At 42.2% G+C, this 21,069-nt stretch overlaps 1 protein-coding gene across 7 annotated transcripts in view; it reads right to left on the bottom strand.

The window, feature by feature from the left end:
• The window catches only part of SFSWAP (splicing factor, suppressor of white-apricot family), an 84,908-nt gene that overhangs the window by 59,358 nt on the left and 4,481 nt on the right, over positions 1 to 21,069 (bottom strand). For all 7 annotated transcript variants that reach the window (XM_008574624.1, XM_008574622.1, XM_008574621.1 and 4 more), the window contains 4 exons: positions 16,202 to 16,287; positions 9,405 to 9,630; positions 8,359 to 8,471; positions 7,367 to 7,502 (listed from right to left, as the gene is read on the bottom strand). In XM_008574624.1, the coding sequence (XP_008572846.1) occupies positions 7,367 to 7,502; positions 8,359 to 8,471; positions 9,405 to 9,630; positions 16,202 to 16,287 (561 nt within the window). The remainder of the gene's footprint in view (positions 1 to 7,366; positions 7,503 to 8,358; positions 8,472 to 9,404; positions 9,631 to 16,201; positions 16,288 to 21,069) is intronic.

Here is a 21,069-nt window from a genome sequence, read left to right on the forward strand (position 1 = left end):
AGGCCTTGAAATAATACAACGTAAACCCAGCATTCTGCTACTGGGGTGCTTCGTGCTCAGCTCACTTTTCAGAAATCCAGACTGGGCATGGGGGTTCTGCACGCCGGGTGTGGCTCACGAGGAAGGCCACGGGATGACTGAGGCCAAAGGAACGGCCTTGTACACGTGGCAAAAGACAGGTGAACAGCACATATTCTTGTTTCAAATTATAAGAGGTTTCAGGTCCACACATAGCATTTTAAGACTTGTCTTAGCCACATATTTTGTTTAAACCACCAACTATTTAGGCACTGAGAGGACTTCTACTGTAATATCAGATTTTATTATCTGATAGGGCATGCCTCCTTTTATTTTACTCTTTTTCAAATTTTTCATATTCTGGCTCAGTATTTTTTGTAAAACCATAGAATCATTTTGTTAGGATAAAAACAAACCACCCCACACTGGATCTTACCAATGTGAAGTCTTTAAGATATTCTAGAAATAACTGACCTTCAGTGTTTCCATTCCGAATATGATAAAGTGCTTCTTTTAAATAAAATAAATGAACATCCTAATTGTACAAATGGGAAAACAGAGGCCTAGAGAAGTAAAGTAACCTGCCCAAAGGTGGTATGACAAAGCAGACGTGTCTTTTTAGAAAGTGTGTACACATCCACACAAACAGGGTTGGAAGGACAGATGTCCCATGGTTACAATGGTTATCTCTGCATGGTGAGGTTATGGGGACCCAGTCTGCTTTGGGCTTTTATGTACTTTCTGAGTTTCTCTTGTCCTCCAAATACAAATCCTTAACTTGTCACTGCTTCCAGCCAGGGAAGCCAGCTCTCTGTATAGTCTGGGGTGGCCACCTTGCTGCCTCCCACTTCTGTGATCATGGCAGAATGGCTCATCGTTCAGGTTACGGTAAGAGCGTGACCTTCAGAGACAAGAGCATGACCTTCAAAGACAGCGCTCGCACCCCTCCTGCCATGTCTGCCTCTGGGCACAGGCACTCCTGCCTTCACTGACCTGGCATGTCCCACCACCTGACAGCTGAGGGGATGTTTACAGTAACAGCAGCACAGCAGCTCCATCTCTGTGTTCACACGCCTGCTCCCTGGGACTCATGTGCACACACATTTACACATGTACCAATGTAGAGATGCTGAAATGCGTCCACTGAATTCAAGGTGCCTGTGTACCTGTTTTCCCCTATGAAACACCAGATGGTTCTGGAACTTTTATTTTCCATTTTTCTGAAGTTATTCACTCGGTAAACATTCCTGTGAACCCGTGTGGCTGTGGAATGAGAAAGGGCACATTGGCCAGAGAAGGATGTAGCATGTACCCTGATGAGGCTCCCCGCTGGGGCCCACACATGCTCGAATATATACAACGGCATATGCTGCACTTGCGATGAAATCTGAAGCAGAAGGACAGTAAAAACAGACAACAGGCCCTGGCTTAGTAAGGGGGATGTATGGGGGGGGGGCACTCTTTCTGACCTCCTGTGGTCACTCATTTTGGTCACAGTCTTCTCATTCCCCCTTCATGTTCATTTTATAGGCCTCTTGGGTGAGGGCTTGGTTAGTCACAAATTCGTTCTTCTCTTCACGAGAACCAAAAGTCTGTAATTTTACTATTCTTAGTTGTGGGGCAAAGACACGAATCCGATGTGCAGGTCCTGTTGTGTGTGTGCTGCAGCCAGCCCACTGTCCAGCCTCCGTGACCTCGAAAGTGACAGAAATAAGCCATAAGCATGTTCTGTGCTGAGTCCTGCCATCCACTGTCTAGGATGGTGACACTCTGGTGCCTCCCAGCCTCTGCTGCTCCACCACTTGGCAGCCAAGCTGTCAGGTCTCAGAGGACTATGCCAGGCAGCAGACACTCACCCAGACAGGAGCAAAGTTCCTTATGATGCTGACAAGTCCACAGGGTGTGCTGAGCCACTTCCAAGTGACATCCAGCCCATCAGCTGCTGCACTGCCCCACCCTAGGGTGGGGATCAGCTCTTCTGAGTGTCTGTTTGGGGTAAGACTTCCTCATCTGCTTTTTTTTTTTTTTTTTGTCCTTTTTGAGACCGGCCACACCGCGCTCAGCCTGTGAGCGCACTGGCCATCCCTATATAGGATCCGAACCCGCGGCGGGAGCGCTGCTGCGCTCCCAGCGCCGCACTCTCCCGAGTGCGCCACGGGCTCGGTCCTAAGACTTCCTCATCTGAAAGGCAGGCCTCAGGGAACGAAGCTCCAGCCCTGGGGAGGTGGCCGACCCCAGGAGGGCTGCTGCTCTGTGGCAGGGAGACAAGCCCAAACAGGCAGGCCTCAGGGACCATCCTGCCTGGCTCACCACCTCATCTAGACTGTGACCCCAGGCCACGTCCCTCTGGGCCTGTCCTGACGAGGTAGCTATGGATGCCTGTGTCCTTCTGGGCTATGTCACAGACTGAGAGACCTGTCTCCCCTCTTCCTCTTTCCAGTGTATAGCGCCTGACCATGAGCCTCCCAGGAAACAGTGAAGGAACCTCTTGAGAGTGCAGAGTTCCTGCCTCTAGCCTCTATGCCAAAGACACATCTGGTGCCAGGCCTGGGCTTCAGTGACGAGGAAGAGGCAATGCTTACACGGATGTTTAGATGCTTAAATACTATAGGCACAACTGTCTGGTTCTCATAATGTATACTCTATAGACAGCCGCTGACTCATGATGGTTCAACCTACAATTTTTTGACATTACGATGGGTTTATTGGGACGCAACCTCAGCATAAGTGGTGGAGCATCTGACCTTTAATATTGTAAAATTTCCCTCCCAAAAAGTTATCAGTAATTTTAGTAATTTTTAAGATAGCTTTCTAATAACTTCTTATTTTCCCAAGTGCAAATCTTCTGAAAACTACTTAAATGTCTGTGAATATTATTCCTTCTCTGTATGAAGCCAGTTGTTTAAGAAACAGGAAGGTCATGCGTACATGCCCAGAGAGTGGAAAGTAACACATCAGAACTATAGGAATAATAGATTTTGCACAAAATCCCATGGGAACAACACAGTGACCACACTGGGTAGATGAGAGGGTGAAGAGGAGTGAGCCCAGTGCTGCCTGTGGGCAGCAGCAGCAGAAACGGTAGATCTGTCTCAACGGCAGCTCTCCTAAGTGGGGCCAGCCAGTGCCCAGAACAAAAAGGGCTCCCCCAGAGCCTTTCTCTGCACTGGCTGAAGCAGTGATTTTGAAATAGTCTATCAGCTTCATGTACTGTATTCGCAGAGTCTTCAGGCACAGCCAATGAACAGGATCTTTTCCTCAGGCAGCTTAGCACCATCCTTGTGGCACGATGAGAAGCAGCTCAAGAATAGCCTGTGTGGATGCAGCCTCAAGACACACGGGATCAAGTCATGGGCTACTCTTGTCCTTATTACCACAGTGTTTCAAACACTAGAATTATTCTATGAACTCTCTGTTTTACTTTGTTTCTTAAGTATAACTGTAATGCACACTCATAAAAATTTGAAAAATAAAAGTATGCAGAGGAAAAAAAGTCAACACAATGCTATTTCTCAGAGGCAACTCTGGGCCTACTAATATTTTTTGCACTGTTCTCTCCAGCTTATCTATTATTATTATTATTATTATTGTTATTTTTTGTAAAGATGACCGGTAAGGGGATCTTAACCCTTGACTTGGTGTTGTCAGCACCACACTCTCCCAAGTGAGCTAACCAGCCATCCCTATATAGGGATCCGAACCCGTGGCCTTCGTTTTATCAGCACCGCACTCTCCCAAGTGAGCTAACCAGCCATCCCTATATAGGGATCCGAACCCGTGGCCTTCGTTTTATCAGCACCGCACTCTCCCAAGTGAGCTAACCAGCCATCCCTATATAGGGATCCGAACCCGTGGCCTTCGTTTTATCAGCACCGCACTCTCCCAAGTGAGCCATGGGCCAGCCCTTTATCTTTTATTTTAAACATAGTTGAGAACCTGCTGTGTTAATATTTTGTGACTAACATTATAGAGATGAACTTTAAAAAAATATAAATTGAACTCTAGCATATGAAAATTAAAACCAAAAACCATTTTCGAATTTTCCTGTTTGAACTGCATTTGTAAATAAATGCCTTTATTGATGACTGATTACAAACCAATAGAAATCAGTCTGTGGATTACAGGCAGTTCCCAAATTATGACTGACCCTGGTAAGAGAAATGACACCTGCCAATGGCTGACAACTGCCAAACAAGATCCTAGATGCCTCAGCTCCTTCACTGCAAAACAATGAAGGCAAAGACAAGGTCATCAGGGACATCTACCCATGGAACTGCAAGAGCTCACAGAGTTCTGAGTCAGGCAGAACAAGAAATTCCAAACAGCAGCAGAAAGAGATGGCAAGAAGTGAGGCCCTGGAGGAGCCCAGAAGTGAGGAGAAGGTGGGGCTGATGATGCAGAGGCTGCCCTCCTGCAGCAGCCACCACTCTCCCCAGGCTCGCATGGAACATGCGGGATGGTAATGGTGCCATGCCAAATCCCCCTCATTCCACTTCGTGCACCTGAGTACAGGGGTTTTTACATTGATTTTTGCTGGGTTTTAATGTGATTTAGATCCCAGGTTCTAGCTCCTGGCTCTCCTTGGAAACGAGAACCAGGACACCTCTCCCACCCTATGGTCTCTTTGGATCCTGGACAGGCAGCTGTGGTGGTGAGCCTGAGGACTGCTGCTCATAAAGGGGCCCTCAGGGCTGCTGGCAGGAGCCTGTGTCTAAAACCTATAAACCTTCATCAGATACGCTTACTATCACCAAAACTCCAGATCCTAAATGCCTATTCTTACCGTGTCCATCACTCTCACTCTGCAGAGAAGTTGATTTCAAAACATCTGCTGAGGGGAGGAAGTGGTTACCCCTCGGTGTCCCCTACTGGAGCACTTCCCACTGGGAGTTAAGGATCAGGAAGGAACATGATGACAGCACCCTCACACTGCCCGCAGGGCTGAATAGAGCAAGCTCAGGATTCTCCCAGAGGCTGTTGAGGCTCATCTCTGGCCCCTGGGGGCTCCTGGGGGCCACTGGTGGCTGTGGGATGGAATGAAGCACACAGCTCTGGGAGCCCTGCGGTGAACTCCCTGGAATCTGTCTGCAACTCATTCAAGCCATTATCCAGCACAAGACCATGGGATGTTGTGCATCACAGAGGGGCCGCTCTCGCCTGCTCCCCATCCTATCCAGCCCTGCAGGGTTTATGCACATGCTGCACCACAACTGAACTCTGTATTTAACTGTATGTCCATTAGTGATAAACAGAGCAAATAATCAAGGTCACTCCTCTCCACCCACTTGAATTTCTACTTCTCTCCTTTGCAACAGAGTGTAATGGCTTTAGAGATCTAGTGGATGTGCACAAACGTTTGACTCAAGCAAATTCAACAACAGGCTTGAAAGGTAAAGCAGGCAAGCTGCAGGCCTGGCTCTCAGTGAGTAAGTGCTCATACAGAGTACATGCTGGGGCAGAGTCTTCCGGTCGTAGCTAATTCCAGGTCCTCGTGACGCCTGAGTGTGAGCTTTGCATGGTGCTGAGTGGGCATAGGGTTTAAAGGTAGGCCATGTACAGGAATCTATCCAAAAACCCACACTGTGGGAGCTGGGCATTAGGAGTGACCTACAGATGCTGCAGGAACACCTGCCCAAGTGTGATGCTTACCTCACATGCTGACCACAGAACCTAATCACGAAGTAAAATGCAACTCTGTGACACAGTATCTCCTCTATGATCTGCATGCTTAAAGAGATTTGAGTTGACTTGATCCAATCATCTAAAGAAATTATCTAAGTTCTTAACTGTAAGAGGTTTGCTGGGGACACATGCAGAAAGTTCACTGAAGTAACTGATTTTTAAAGTCTAAAAATGTTAATTTAGCACATGAAAATGTGTGATACATTAGTGGGTGCCAGTGCTAAATGGGAAGTACAAAAGGGCACAGTTATGTTTAACAAAAGCTTGTTCCAAATAAAGAGCAGCTTACACTTAACACAGAATCAATCTCAGGCTGTACTGAAGGAGACAAGCATTATAGACGGATTCATGATATCAGATTTGAATGTGAAGTAGACAGAATAGATTAATTCCTTTGCTAAAGGTTCTTCTCTCATTCAACATTTAACGTTGGAATAAAATAATTTAAAAGACCTGATATTGAGACCAAGGTCAAACACTTTCAAATGACCTCTTGAATAGAACTTTAAGATTTACCTTCAATAAATAATCTTTATATAATTAAAAAGATAAAAGGATAGCAATCAATGGGAAATGGATTACGAAAGAAATGTAACTGTGGTGCACATCATATGCTGTCTTATGTTATGTGCGTGTCTTTCTAAAGAAAGCAATCGTGGCAGACAACACATGCGTCTACCCAATACCCACTCTCTGTTCTTAACAGAACTGTGTCTACCCAACACTATATGTCAACACTAGCACAGGATGACAATATCATCACAGAATTGTCTATAGTATAGACAATAGCATGTGTCTATCCAACACCCACTCTCCCTGTTATTAATAGAACTGTGTGTCTACCCAACACCCACTCTCCGTTATTAATTGAACCGTGTGTCTCCCCAACACTGTATGTCAACAATAGCACAGGATTACAATACCATCATAAAACTGTCTACAGTACAGACAACAGTATGTGTCTATCCAATATCCACTATCTCTGTTCTTTTGAACAGAACTGTGTGTCTACCCAATATCATATGCCAAAACTAGGACAGTATTACAATATCACAGAATTGTCTACAGTACAGACAACAGCATGTGTCTGCCCAATACCCACTCTCCCTATTCTTCCTAACAGAACTATGGGTCCACCCAATATTATATACCAGTACTAGTACAGCATTACAATACCATCACAAACTGTCTACAGACAATAGCATGTGTCTACACAATACCCACTCTCCCTGTTCTCCTTAACAGAACTTTGATGTTGTTTAGGGCAGCAATGTGTCCAACTGAAGGCCCCATTTCCCAGCCTCCACTGCAGGTAGGCAAAAGCATGTGACCCTGTTCTCATCAATAAGAATTAAAGGAAACCACTAGGTGTGGCTTCTGGGAAGACTGCTAGAGGGGCAGAACCAGCCAGCATCTGCTTCCTGCCTTTGCCCTTCTTCTTCTTCCTTCCTGGAATGCAGAGTTGATGCTGGAGATGGGGCAGCCATCTTGCCAACATTAGGTCAAGCAAAAAGCATCCTCCCTCAAGGCACCACATACTAGGTCTGGATGGCCCACCTTCACACTGGCTGCATGAAGAGGAGAGAACCCTGGGTGGCTAGAGCCCTGTAGCTGCTCTGTCACAGAGAGCTGGGTACAGGTCAAGACGCAAAAAGAGAGTACTCACAGTCTGCCGTGTACTCCACCTGGGAGGGCTGCACAGGCGTGCCGTCTGCAGTGTGTGGTGTGGGGGCAGAATTGTCAGCCTGTGCTTTACGGACAAGTGCTGCTAGGGGGTGATCCGGGTCCACCACCTTTAAGGGCTAGAGACAGAAAAGACACACGGCATTAGCCTTTTCTGTATTCTGAACCATGCAGAACTTCCGTTGTAAAAAGGCTCAAGTCAACTTTAGAATACAGTGTATATGCCTGAGAAAAATCTCAACACACACATGCACACACATGCACGTGCACATACAAAGGTCCTGACTCAGTGTGGCCAAGTCTCCAGCTGGTTATGAGTTCCAGAGAAACTGAATAACGCATGGCTTCAATCTCTGTAATAACTACTAAGGAAAGGAAGGAGGGAGGATCAGGATTAGACTGCTACTGATAAAAGTGTGAACACCCAAGCTCAACAAAACTTGAAACCTTGTCTGTCCTCAGAAATTTCTGATTCTAAATCACTAACAGCTTTTATATTCCAATCAATCAGGAATCATTCCCTCAAGGAAATGATTTTCAGCATGACTGCTGAAAACCATATGCTTAAGTCTAATGAACTCCTGTTTTTTATATTACAAATGGCAGAGCGAGTGGAGTGAGTTAACTGCAAGATAATGCTGAGTGATTTCTTTATAAGGATGAGGGGAAGATCATAAGTAAAAACATTTATTTAAAACCTATCTATGAAGGTAACAGAGGACTTCAAGAAGTTCATATTCTGAATACCTATAAAATCCAATCCTATAATGAAATCTACATGACAAAACAATTTCTAACTCTTAACCAAGAGTCTACTTATTTGCCACCAAGCTAAAAACAAAAACACACAGTACACCTCAAAGATGATAAAATAAGATATAGCTATCACACACAGGAAATGGCATGCTTAATAGTTTCCAAAATTAAATTTGTTGTTATGGCATAAAAAACCATAGTTCAATAAGGGATAAAAACCTTCATCAGCTCTTCAAGGCGGCTGCACTTCTTAGAGGCAAAGAGAGATGGGTGCAGGTAATTCCCATCTTCTTCTTCGTCATCGTCTTCATTGTCAGAGCTGACCCCTGATTCTGAAATCAAATCACATTTCAAGATTTTGGTGTAAAATGAGAGAAAAAAGTACAAAAAATTATGTAAAAACTTAGAAGCAGACAAAGGCAGAGCTACATATGGTCGCTTCTTGGTTGTCTGTCCAAAAATCACCTTTGGAAAATATTCCCTACAGAGTCACCCAGGTTGTTCAGAAGAAAGCCAGACAGAACGGAGCCTAGGCCTTGAACATCTGGCAATAACTTTTAATATAATTTATTTAACCATTTCATTTTTGTGGACATGTATAATATAACCTTATGGCCCTAAACACTCTGGTACAAGTACACTGGTAGAATAATCTGACAAAGTATGAAAGTCACTGTTTTCTTCATGAAATGTTAAACACCCGAAATGAGATGAAAAAAAAAATTTTTTTTTTCCTTTTTTTTTTGTCTTTTTTTCGTGTCCGGCAATGGATCGCAACCCTCAGTGTCGCGCCCGTACCGGACCAGGACCGGCAATGGGATTGCAACCCTCGGTGCTGGTGCCCACACCTCGCTTAGCCAGTGAGCGGGAACCGGTCTGTATGTGGGATCTGAACCCTCGGCGGGAGCGCCACCACACTCCCAAGCGGCGCACTGTAGCAGTGCGCCACTGGGCCGGCCCCGAGATGAAAAATTTCTAACCTAGTTGATTATGTTCTGATAGCATCAATGCAAGTATAAAATAATTATTTCACCTATCTATAAAATATTAACTGAGAATTTAATAGGGTGCACCAGCAGGATTAATTATCATGCTTTACTGGCAGTATTCTATCAACATTCTAGAAATTCTAAAGTTTACATTTCAACCATGCTTCTTTAAGAATAAGTATCTTTATACTTTTCCCAGAACTGTCCCTTGCCTGCCACACTTATCCCCACAACACAGGCCCAAAGTCTAAATGGGACAGAAACAGTTTTACATACTTTTCTTCTCTTCATTTTTGTTTTCTGCCAGTACTGTATATCGTCCTTCCTTCATAGCCTTCTGGATGAATTTGTAGTAAGGGTTGAGGTAGTGGTCGAAGCGTAGAAAGTCGAACTGAGAGTTTCGTGCCTGCTTGGCTTTCAGCATTATTTCAAACTGTGCTCCCTGCTTGCACACGAAATTGGCTGTACGCTCGATGATGGCATGCATTTTGGCTGTTGGTGGCTGTGAGAAAACACACGCATTCATGTTATCAATTTGTCCCCTTTCCCGTTGGCTGCATGATTTAATTAAAGCATAGAAATCACCTGGTTTTACTATCAGCTTTAAGAGGTAAGAGACATTTCAGCTGGAAGAGCCCAGTCTGTGTAGACCCTGGTACTGAACCTGGTTATAGGATACTTGTCTACCTATGAATCTTGCCAGTATTTTGGGGGGGAGAAAACTCACTCACTGAGACAGGCCATTCCACCTCTGTACAGAACTGATGGGAGACAATGTTTTTGCACCAAATCAACACCTTTCTATTTAACAGGGGTCTTTAACCTGGGTTCTATGATGGACTTCAGGTGGTTTGTGAATTCCCTGAAGTTGTATGCAAATACTGCATACACACATGCATTTTTCTAGGGAGAGGGGCATATGTTTCAACATTTCTCAAGGATCTAAGAATGAGTCTTTTTTTTTTTAATTAGCTAGGACTAGTACTTACAGCTCGAGGGTTCCCTCCTACCAAACAGCCCTTTGGATCATCTAAAGAGCCACAAACTCACACCAGGTCTTCCTACCACCTTCCTCATTCCTGTTCCCTGTAGGATGCAGCCCATGGCTCCAGCTCACTGCCATCATTCCCACTTAAAGCACAGTGTTCAAAAACTAAGACAGCCTCGGCATGGCCTGGCCAGAGCAGGGCGGGGTGCTCCAGGCAGCAAGTCCTGCTGCCTTACTCTGGGTTTACTACTTTTAGCCAATCCCTGCCTCTTCCTTCATGTGCTGCTAAAGAGTTGCTTTCACCACATTGCATGCCTTGCATTTCCTGCCCACAAATGGATCTTTGACTGAAAGCTGGAAGCCACACATCTAAAATACCTTTAATATCAACGAAGAGATCAACACTAGGAAATTACATGCAAAGAAAACTGGAAATTATTCTCATTACAAATGGGCAGTTAAAAATTCAAGAGGCTGGGCCGGCCCGTGGCTCACTCGGTAGAGTGCGGTGCTGATAACACCAAGGCCCCGGGTTCGGATCCCACATAGGGATGGCCGGTTCGCTCACTGGGTGAGCGTGGTGCTGACAACACCAAGTCAAGGGTTAAGATCCCCTTACCGGTCATCTTTTAAAAAAAAAAAAAAAAAAAAAAAAAAAATTCAAGAGGCTTATTGTAATTTGAGGGCCTCAGCCTTCATAAAAGATAAATGGCTTATTTCTCAAATTTAATTTCTGAACTAATAAGATCCTTCACACTTAAAAAGGATAAATGTCTACAATTAAAGTTATTTACTGATTCCCCAAATAAATTAGATTCCATGTTAAAGGCCCACTATGCACTGAAATAAGGATCCTGATGCAGATTTTCATTGGTTTTGGCTACATAGGAAGATTCATTTAAAAAATAATATATGCCATAAAACATCAATTATTAATAATCCTTAAAGAGAAATAAAATTTCCCCAGTACAGGCTGTCTCTACTGACCAAACCAACTTGTTGGTCTATAACTTCTTAAAAGTAGGCCTATTTATAGCATATTATTACTACTACAGCAGTTAAAAAGCAATATGTAGGTGATTTTAAAAAGCAACAATGATCACACAAAAACAAAGCATCTTACGAGCATATTTCAGGACCTACTATCAGAATAAATGGATATGTGATAAAAATATCTGCTTTGAAAAAAGCCATTCTTTGCTCTCCTTATGCAGATTTTAGACAAATCCTTTTCTATTTAAGAATATCATGATCATTCCTACTGTAAAGTGAGATTTTAAAGATATAGTCAACATATAAATATGCATGTGTTACAAAGACCACCTGACAAAACAGGAAATGTTTTTCTAGTTTAAATCCAGTGGGGAAGCTCTTTGTTTATGACAGCTGACTGAGCCCAAGAAGGGAAGCTAACGCCTCCCCTCTCCTTAGAAATTCTATTAACAAGGCTTTGAACTCCAGAGCAGGAACTGGAAAATGGGGGAATGATATCTGCAGGTCAGAAAACCCACACCAACGTTTAAGGTTCTCTAGGAGCTGTGAAAAATGTGGGTGCTTCAGACTCAGCATGGAGAATGAGATGGAAGGTGGGCAAATAAGTGAGGAACTCAAGGAGGAGCTGGGCCAGCCCTCTCCAGCTCTGAGATTAGGGGAGAGAAAAAATTAAGTACCTGCTTTACCCCAGCCCCAAATAATATCAGATTGAGTCATAATTCAAATGTAAAAACAAAACTACAGAAGTATTAGCTGGAAATGTAAGGAAATACTTTCCCAACTCTTGGGGGTGGGAAAGGTCTTTCAAAATAAGCTTTGAAACCCTGAACCCATAAAGGAATACAGTGACATATATGATTCCACAAATACACTTAAATTCTGCGGGGAAAGAGTCATATAAATAGTTATAAAACAAAATGCCAGGAGAAAATATCCGGAAGACCTAGTGGACCAAAGCTTAATGTTCATCAGACATCTAGAGTCCTAACAAATCCAAAAAAAAGGCAAATCACCCTTAGGAATGCAGGAGTAAATCAGTTTTTTTCCTCCCCACCCCATCCCATGGTACTACAGTACCTAAATTATGATGAAAATAATGCTCTAATCTGCGTAACATTCAACAGCACTTAACTTCAGCAGTTTTAGGGTTCTGGAGTCGGCTACTTGGCTTGAAACCACAGCCTGGCCCTTACTTGTCTAACTCCGGGCAACTACTTCTGACCCCTCTAAACCTCAACGTTTCTCAGCTGGGAAATAGGTAACACTGTATCTAATTTTAGAGTTATCCTGAGTACTAAGAGAGTACATGAATAAAGAAGCACTTTGCACAGCACCTGGTACACAGTACATGCTCAATAAATGCTTACTTCATTATTCCTCTAACAATGAAAATGTTGCACATAACAGCAATTATATATAAAATCCTTTCTCCCCCGCTTGTCCATAAAATGTGTTGGAAGGAGCACATTTCCCTTAGAAAAACACCCTAACAGAGGCCTGCTGAGCAGCTGTATTTCTGGTCCTCATGACAGACCAGAGTGGTTGAGGGGCTCCTGTTCCAGGAAACTGAGCAAAACACAAGGTGGCAGAGAACAGGCAGTTCCACAAAGTCCCGAGCACCAGGCAGACATTATCTGTGGCTCAAAACTGCAGTGTCTCAGGAGAATGAGGTGACAAGATGGGTAGAGAGGAGCTGGGGGACAGCATCCACCTTCCCACCCACAACTGCTCACTCAGTGCCTGCTGAGTTCCAACACAATGAGACAAAACCAGGGATGGAGTGCACTCAGCAGCCCAGCAGGAGGGAACTCAAGGTATGACAGACAGGTGGTCAGCTCCCCGGGAAAGGGACCAACTGACCATATCAGGAAAAATGACGCTGGGTTACATATTTGGGAAAAGAACTGGTCCTTACTTTCCATGGAATGGAAAAATATACACAGAAAGTAATTATAAAAAGCTAAAAATAGCATTGTAAGATCACCTTACAAGCTTGAGTCTAGAGGCTCAGCTGGACATGGGGGATTTATTATGGAGGTGAGCAGGAGGTGAGCACATGTCTCCCAGAGTGTCATGATTTCTAACTGTCCTCACTCTTCATTCAAAAACCTGAAGGGTTCTGTAATCATTAGATTCTAACCCAACAGCTTAGATTAAAAATGCGAATCCCCTAAAGTACCTGCTTTCTTTACCAACAGCCTCAACCTTCCCTGGTCAGTGAGTCAAACCAATCCCTGCCCACTAAGGCAGTGATAGCCCACTTTAACACAACTCAGCAATTCCAATGTTTAGTCACCCAAATAGAACTTACAATGCAAACACTTTTGTCTTCAACATCTTCTCCACTAACATGGACATTGTACTGTAAAATTTATACAATGAATTACTGCCAAAAACTCACATTGTGAAGGATGAAATACTGACACTGCCATAAAGTAAACGAAAGATGCAAACCAGAGACTCAATCAAACACTCAGATGCTGTTTCTGTATAATCAAAACAACTCTGTTCCAGAAACCTTTTCATCTCAACAGTGGAAGAAACTCCTAACAGCAAGAGAGCACATCACCACACATTAAGGCTTATCTTGCCCTCCAATGGGTGGTAAATGTTTTGGGCTCCAGCAGACTATTAAACAGTTTAGTTATGCTTACTTTGGCTGAGAAAACACAGACATTAGATATTTAAATAAGAATTAAACAAAGCAACCATATTCTGCTGTGCCTCTATATCTACATTTGCAAAAAAAAATAAAAAAATCTTTCATACCAAAAAACCAAAATAAAATTCCATGTAGTCAACTTTAGATAAAAGTTTTTAGCATTAAATACAAGGTAATAGAGCAACTGTGATTTTTAAGGCTTAATTTCAATGGGTCTCTTATGTAGAACAAATAGCCTATTTCAGAAAAAGGTGGAACACAATACATACCAATACACAGAAAATATATTAACACAAGTCTTAGGATATCAAATCTTCAGATAATATTTTCAGGTTTAATCATAGCAAAATAATCAATGGGGAAATGGGGAAGCAAACATAATGAGTAATTACACTAGGCAAAATCCAAAGAAATTTTTTCCCATATTTGTAAAACAGAAAGAGAGGATACGTAAATAAATAATGGGTGGAGGCAGGAATTTAAAAGGCTATTTTGATATCTCCTTTCACATAATGAAGAACAAGAAAAAAAACCCCAAAAAAACGAAGGGCAAGAACCACTGAATTCTCACTGAACTAAATTAGGGTGGGAGCAAGTGACAGGAGGGAATGTATGCATGCTCTTTTGGGAAGCTGTTTTCAGCATCTACTATATATCTGATGATTCAGTATGCAGGTTACAAACCAGAATCTAGAATACCTGTGTTTATAGCACTTGCAACCCAGTTAGGAAAACATCAAAGAAAAACACTTTACACTGAGCATGAATACTTAAAAATCCCTCCCAAGTATACACATACAATATTTTAAACATCCCTAATAAACGTATAAAAATCCCATATAGCACCGTGACTCAAGATGGCACAATAGCTAAGACCATGGTTTTGAGCTCCCGCCTGCCATTTATTAGCCAAATTCTTGGCTTTCTGAATTTTCAGCTTCTTCATCTGTAAAAGGAGGATAGTAACAGAAATTATATTACAGGGTCATTGGCATGAAATGAGATAATACATAAAAAGCAGCATAGCCCAGTGCCTGGAATGTAGCAATCCCTTAATGAATGTTCACAAAAGAAAAACCTTGGTTTTGGCTTTAACACCCATTACAAGTCAACCATAATTTAACATAATGAAGTTGAAACAGCGGGATGAGATCAATGCTGAATTAAAGATAGTAACTAGCTGCAGGGCACCCAGACAAACAGGAATTCCACCTCAGTTTTCCTCATCAGTGCAAGGGCAGCCTGGGGATGTCACAGGGACTTAATCACAACAGAGAAGAAAACTGTACTGAAGTAAGAATGGCAAGAAAATGCAAGTTAAAGAGGTGTGTGTAGACATATATGCACAATCATGCGTCACTTAATGATGCGAAACAGTCTGAGAAATGTGCTGTTAGGAGAGTGTGTTGTCATGCGGAAGTGTGTTATAAAAGGAAACAGCAATGAATTTTCCTGTGATCCACAATGGCCACTAGTTGCCCATACAAGGGCCCTCTAAGTATGTTACTAAGTCTCTTTGTGTCTCACTTTCCTCACCTGTTAAATCAGAATTAGAATACTACCAGCCCTACAAAGTTATGAAAATTAAGTTACAGGTGGGGAACGTGCCTGGCACTCAGCAAGCATTCAGTGAGTGTTAGCTAACTGGTGTTAACTATTATTTTGCTATGGGAATGGGTAGGAATCATTTAAAAGTGCAAGGCTTCTAAAGCAGATGACAACCGCTTCACTTTGGGTCAGACCTAATGTGTCAAATGTTTGGCTTTCTATCTTGAAGGTCTGAGCTACCTTTGGGAGGGTCACCCCATGGGTAAGCTAGGCAGCCCTCCTACACAAGTTTTGTAGTAGGTCTGTTTACAGCAGTATCACCACAAACATATGTGTAATAGTACAACGTCAAGAAGGCTACAATGTCACTATGTGACAGGAATTTTTCAGCTCCACTATAATCTTACGAGACCATTGTCATCTATGTGGTCGTTGACCAAAACGTTTAGTAGTGCATGACTATATATGTACATATACACAGTGACCACAAAAATCACACTAGAAAAACCCAGAACAAAGCAATGTTGCCTTCAGCAAGACTGTTCTTATGTCTATATGTGGATAATAGTTCACTCGCCACTAATTCTGACTTAGTTTATCCACACAGGTAAAATCTGGGCACTCAGCTATATAATCGTTCAAACAGATCCAACTCCTTGGGTCCCTGATGCTATAGTCTAGTTATTTTGCAACTAATTCTTTCATTTTTCTTTCTGAGGAAAGTATGTAGGGTGTAATCTTTTTCTCCATTAACTTACAAATAATTTTAAAGCATTATACACCTAAACAGCAGCTATGATTATCATTGGTGCTCACACAGCAGTACTTAATAACAAGCAGTAATGATAAAGAAGGGTTCTCATGCCTGAGGAGCACACATACCAACTCCACGTCAGACGGGACATTCAGCCCTGACGGTGCAATGAAAGGTTCTTCGTTTTCCTCTAAGTTCTCAGCCTCAGTTTTTTCTGTATAAAAAGAAAATAAAAACCTTCAGACCCATGACCAGGAAAGAAAGCACCCACCAACTATAAGCAACAATCGAAGGAACAGCAGTGACTGGCATTCCCCGGTTCTTTACTTCTCTATCATTACTTGTAGAAACATTTTCCAGTTTTCTCTTCTATTCCACCACATCTAAGTAAACCCACTTTGCAAAATTCCAAAAAGGTGGGTGGTGTGGCAGAAGCAGCATGTTTACAGGGGTCAGATCCCAGCCTGAATTGAAGTCCTGCTACTTGTTAGCTCTGGGATTCTGGGCAAGTGTACTGGAGCAAATGAGGAAATTGTTTTCAGCCTCAGTTTCCTCATGTGCTCCAATACAGTAAAAGGATTTACTCCCAGGGCCATGTGAGGTGTAAGTAACATAACTAACCTATGTGAACATCTCTACCACAATGCTTGACAATTAGCAGGTTTTCAATAAATGTTCCTTTCTCTTTCCTTCCCAGCCTCTTTTTTATGTATGTATTTCACTGATATTGCCAAGATCTCTCTCCAACTATTTCTGTGGATTCCCTATAGCATCAGGTCTAACACATGGTAATCAATTCTTCAGTAATTGATTTTCATTATCAAATTGTTAAATACCTGTGCATAACTGCCAACATTACCTAAGCAAACTACTCCCTCTCACAAATTATCAGATACATTTTTTCTATTTCTGTTTATTCATTAATGATTCATGTAACAAATATTTGTCTACTAATAAAGTACCACACATTTTAACTTTCTGAATTCCAAGGTACCTGAATATAGTGAAATGTACAAAAATACAGAAAACTTTAAAAAGCTAATTTTTGAGGATTACAACATCTACCTAGGGTTTTTATTTAAAAAAAGATGATATTGAAGAAACAAACACTAAATCTTCATTAAAATAAATGTTTCTATCATGTATAGTGAACCTCTTGAAAAGATCAACAATTTGCAAAGGTATCCTATTAAACCCAATTCTTCTGTGAAACCAAAGAGGAGTTTTAACCAGCTTTCATTATATACAAAAACTTAGGCATTCTAGTCTCATGAGATACAATTGATTATAAATTCCTATGAAGTAAGAGTTATTCAACACTGTCCCACCTGTGTCTGTTTACACATCCCTTGTTCTCGCTTGAGAACCAGAGGTGAATGGGAGAACAGAGGTCTACCCCTCCCTCGAAAGTCCCTATAATTAGCAACCCCACTGTTCACCTCCACTAACTAAATGACATGGTGGAATTGGAAGTTATCAGAAACTCTGGTTTGCAGAGATTTTCTATTGGCAAAATGCCAAGCAATAACTTAGCTTTCTCGAACTCTCTTTGGGAATGGGGCCTGGAATATGTGTTTAAAGTACAACTGTTACTATAAGGGGTCTTCAAAAACTTCACGGAAGGACTCATATTATCTTTTAATTCTATTTTTTTTTTGTCTTTTTCCGTGTCCGGCAATGGACCGCAACCCTCAGTGTCACGCCCGTACTGGACCAGGACCGGCAACGGGATCGCAACCCTCGGTGCTGCGCCCGCCCCTCGCTCAGCCAGTGAGCGGGAGCCGGTCTGTATGTGGGATCCGAACCCTCGGCGGGAGTGCCGCCGCGCTCCCAAGCGGCACACTGTAGCAGTGCGCCACCGGGCCGGCCCCTTTTAATTCTATTTTTCTATAACCTTTTTTTTTTCCTTTTTGTCTTTCTTCGTGACCGGTAATGGGATCGCAACCCTTGGTGTCGCACCGGCACCGCGCTCAACCAGTGAGCGGACCGGTCTCTATATGGGATCCGAACCCTGGGCGGGAGCGCCGCCGCGCTCCCAAGAGCCGCACTCCACCAAGTGCGCCACCGGGCCGGCCCCTTTTCCATAACCTTTTTTTTTTTGTCTTTTTCCGTGTCCGGCAACGGATCGCAACCCTCAGTGTTGCCCCCGTACCGGACCGGGGACCGGCAACGGGATTGCAACCCTTGGCGTTGCTCCCGCGCCTCGCTCAGCCAGTGAGCGGGAACCGGTCTGCATGTGGGATCCGAACCCTTGGGCGGGAGCGCCGCCGCGCTTCCCAAGTGGCGCACTTATCCAGTTCGCCACCGGGCCGGCCCCTTCCATAACCTTTTTGAAGTATCCTTGCATATTTTCCTAAAATGAAAAAAAATGATTAAAACTATGTTTAGGGCCGGCCCGATGGCGCACTCGGTAGAGTGCGGCGGTGCTCCCGCCCAGGGTTCGGATCCCGTATAGAGACCGGTCCGCTCACTGGCTGAGCGCGGTGCGGGCGCGACACCGAGGGTTGCAATTCCGTTGCTGGTAGCGGTATGGGCGCGACACCGAGGGTTGTGATCCCATTACCAGTCACGAAAAAAGACAAAAAGGAAAAAAAACAAAAAACAAAAAATAAAACTATGTTCAAATAGCCTTTCCTTAAAGTTGCTCACACACAAAAAAGACATTCTGAGAGACTGTTTGGAATAGACAGGTTAAATAGATTTATTCTATTCTTACACACGCCTTTATTTATAGAAAAATGGCTTCAGTAACACAAAATAAAAACCAACCACTGCTATACAGACTCAGATTCAAATAATAATCTTTTCTTGTTTAAATAATGGATATGTAATAATGATGAAAAATTATGAAAATGTAAAGGACAGGGACTAGGCTGAAAACAGCATGCTTTGAAAAGGAAGAGAAGAAAAGTTAGGTTACACAGAAACAGAAGTACCATCAAAATGCTTCTGGCTAATATCACAGAATTTTGAAATACTAAAAAAATGCTAGGAAAATATAATAATTTTGAAAACCAGGAAAATTAAGACATGTTAATGGCTCAAGAAATTAACAAAAAATATTTCATTTTAAATTTTTTTTTTTTTTTTTGTCTTTTTTACTGACCGGTAACGGGATCGCAACCCTCGGTGTTGCATCCGCACCGCGCTCAGCCAGTGAGCGGGAACCGGTCGCCACATGGGATCCGAACCCTCGGCGGGAGCGCCGCCACGCTCCCAAGCAGCGCACTCTCCAGTGCGCCACCGGGCCGGCCCTCATTTTAAATTTTAAAAGAATAGGACACTAAAGTAAAATTTGTTAGTGGTACTGGTACCAAACTGAATTCTATTAAGAGTGCGTGTGTACATGCAAATGTGTATGGTGTTTATATTAATGCAAGTTAAACATAAAATATCAAGCTGTAAGTTTCACATGGGCCCAACTTCCATTAAAAAATTAATCAGCACATAAGGCAAAGTTCTGAGAATATAATTACAGAAAGAAAAGAAATAACACAATAAGATGCCAAAGAGAACTCTGTTAAAGAGAAAGCATGTTAAAACTCAGAAGATAACTAAGTCACATTGAAGTTCTCAAAATTCAATAATTATAACAAAGTTTAACATCATTTAGTCCAATAACTGCACCAAGACAGTGGTCCAACATTTAGAACAGGGGTTGACAAACTCTTTGGCAAAATGCCAGATAATAAATATTTTCAGCTTTGTGAGCCATACGGTCTCTGTCTCAACCACTCAATTCTGCTGTTGAAATAAAAAAGCCACAACAGATGATATGTAAGCAAATGAATGTGGATGTGTTCTAATGAAACTTTATTTACAAAAACATACCCACAGGTCCTGCAGTCATGTTTACTGATCCCTAATCTAGAATGTTAGGCAATTAATATTGTGGATTTTTCTAAAGATTGTCACTACGATCTTCAAAAAGACATTGGCTTTTAGAAATTTCAATTCTTCATTTATGAAATGGTGATAGTATGTATTCCTTCATTCTGATGAAAAACACTATGGGTTTAAAGAAGAAATAATGTATGCAGTCCAGAGACAAGACAACAAAATCTGAACAATCCAAAACACTAACAGGGATAACTTATTCTGGATAAATGAACAGATGTTTACTTTTAGACCTGCAAGAACATTCCCATTGCATCATAACTTCTGGGGGATGGTTAGGTTCAAAAGTCAGTGCAAAAAGTGTTAAATACCTTAACTAGCCTTTAACTTAATATAGTTATGATTACACTTGAAGAGTCTCTTTAACAGCTCATAAAATAGAACTGTGCAACAGTGAATTTTCTGCCCACCAAGTAGTAAGTAGGGTTAAAGGAAGGGCAAAAAGGAAAGCCTGTATGTCTGTGTCTGCCCTTACATCTTACAGTTCTATTAGGATCTTATCTTGTGATGAATGGGGTTGGGGAAAACCCTAGGGCAGCTGCAGGATGAAAGGGCAGATATCATTTTAAGATTAAACTGCTATACTTACTTCATACTTGTTTAGAGATTTGTTACTTAAGGAAAAATCAATTAAGTCCCAAATAACAGATTAAGTTAGCTCTAAAATTAAATCTCAAGGGGATGTGATTCCACTTTATTATTCTAAATATTTGAATGGGTTTCTAAAGTTAAAGCTCTTCTTCTCTTTAAACATAATATCCTGAATATAAGTGATCCATCTTTAATGTTTTGGGCTCATATTTTTGTTACTGATAATTAATGATCATTACACAGTGCTGTGATAATAGTGCTCTCTTATTTCTGTATTACATGAGCTCTGTATTTTTCAGTAGCACTATTTTCTTGTATTCAAAATTCCCAGAGCTAACTCAGAAAAGCATAAATTTAAAATCTTTTGTTTTATATAAATATTATTTTAAAAAATTGTGATAAGTATATATCCCACATCCTACCTACCAAACTACCAGGAACCTCTGGGTTGTTTTCTGTTTAGTAATAACTAATTCTATAGGTGTCCTTCCACTGGACATCTGTCATT

The sequence above is a fragment of the Galeopterus variegatus genome, unplaced genomic scaffold (assembly GCF_000696425.1).
Source record: "Galeopterus variegatus unplaced genomic scaffold, G_variegatus-3.0.2 Scaffold1075, whole genome shotgun sequence".
In the NCBI taxonomy this organism is placed as follows: domain Eukaryota; kingdom Metazoa; phylum Chordata; class Mammalia; order Dermoptera; family Cynocephalidae; genus Galeopterus; species Galeopterus variegatus.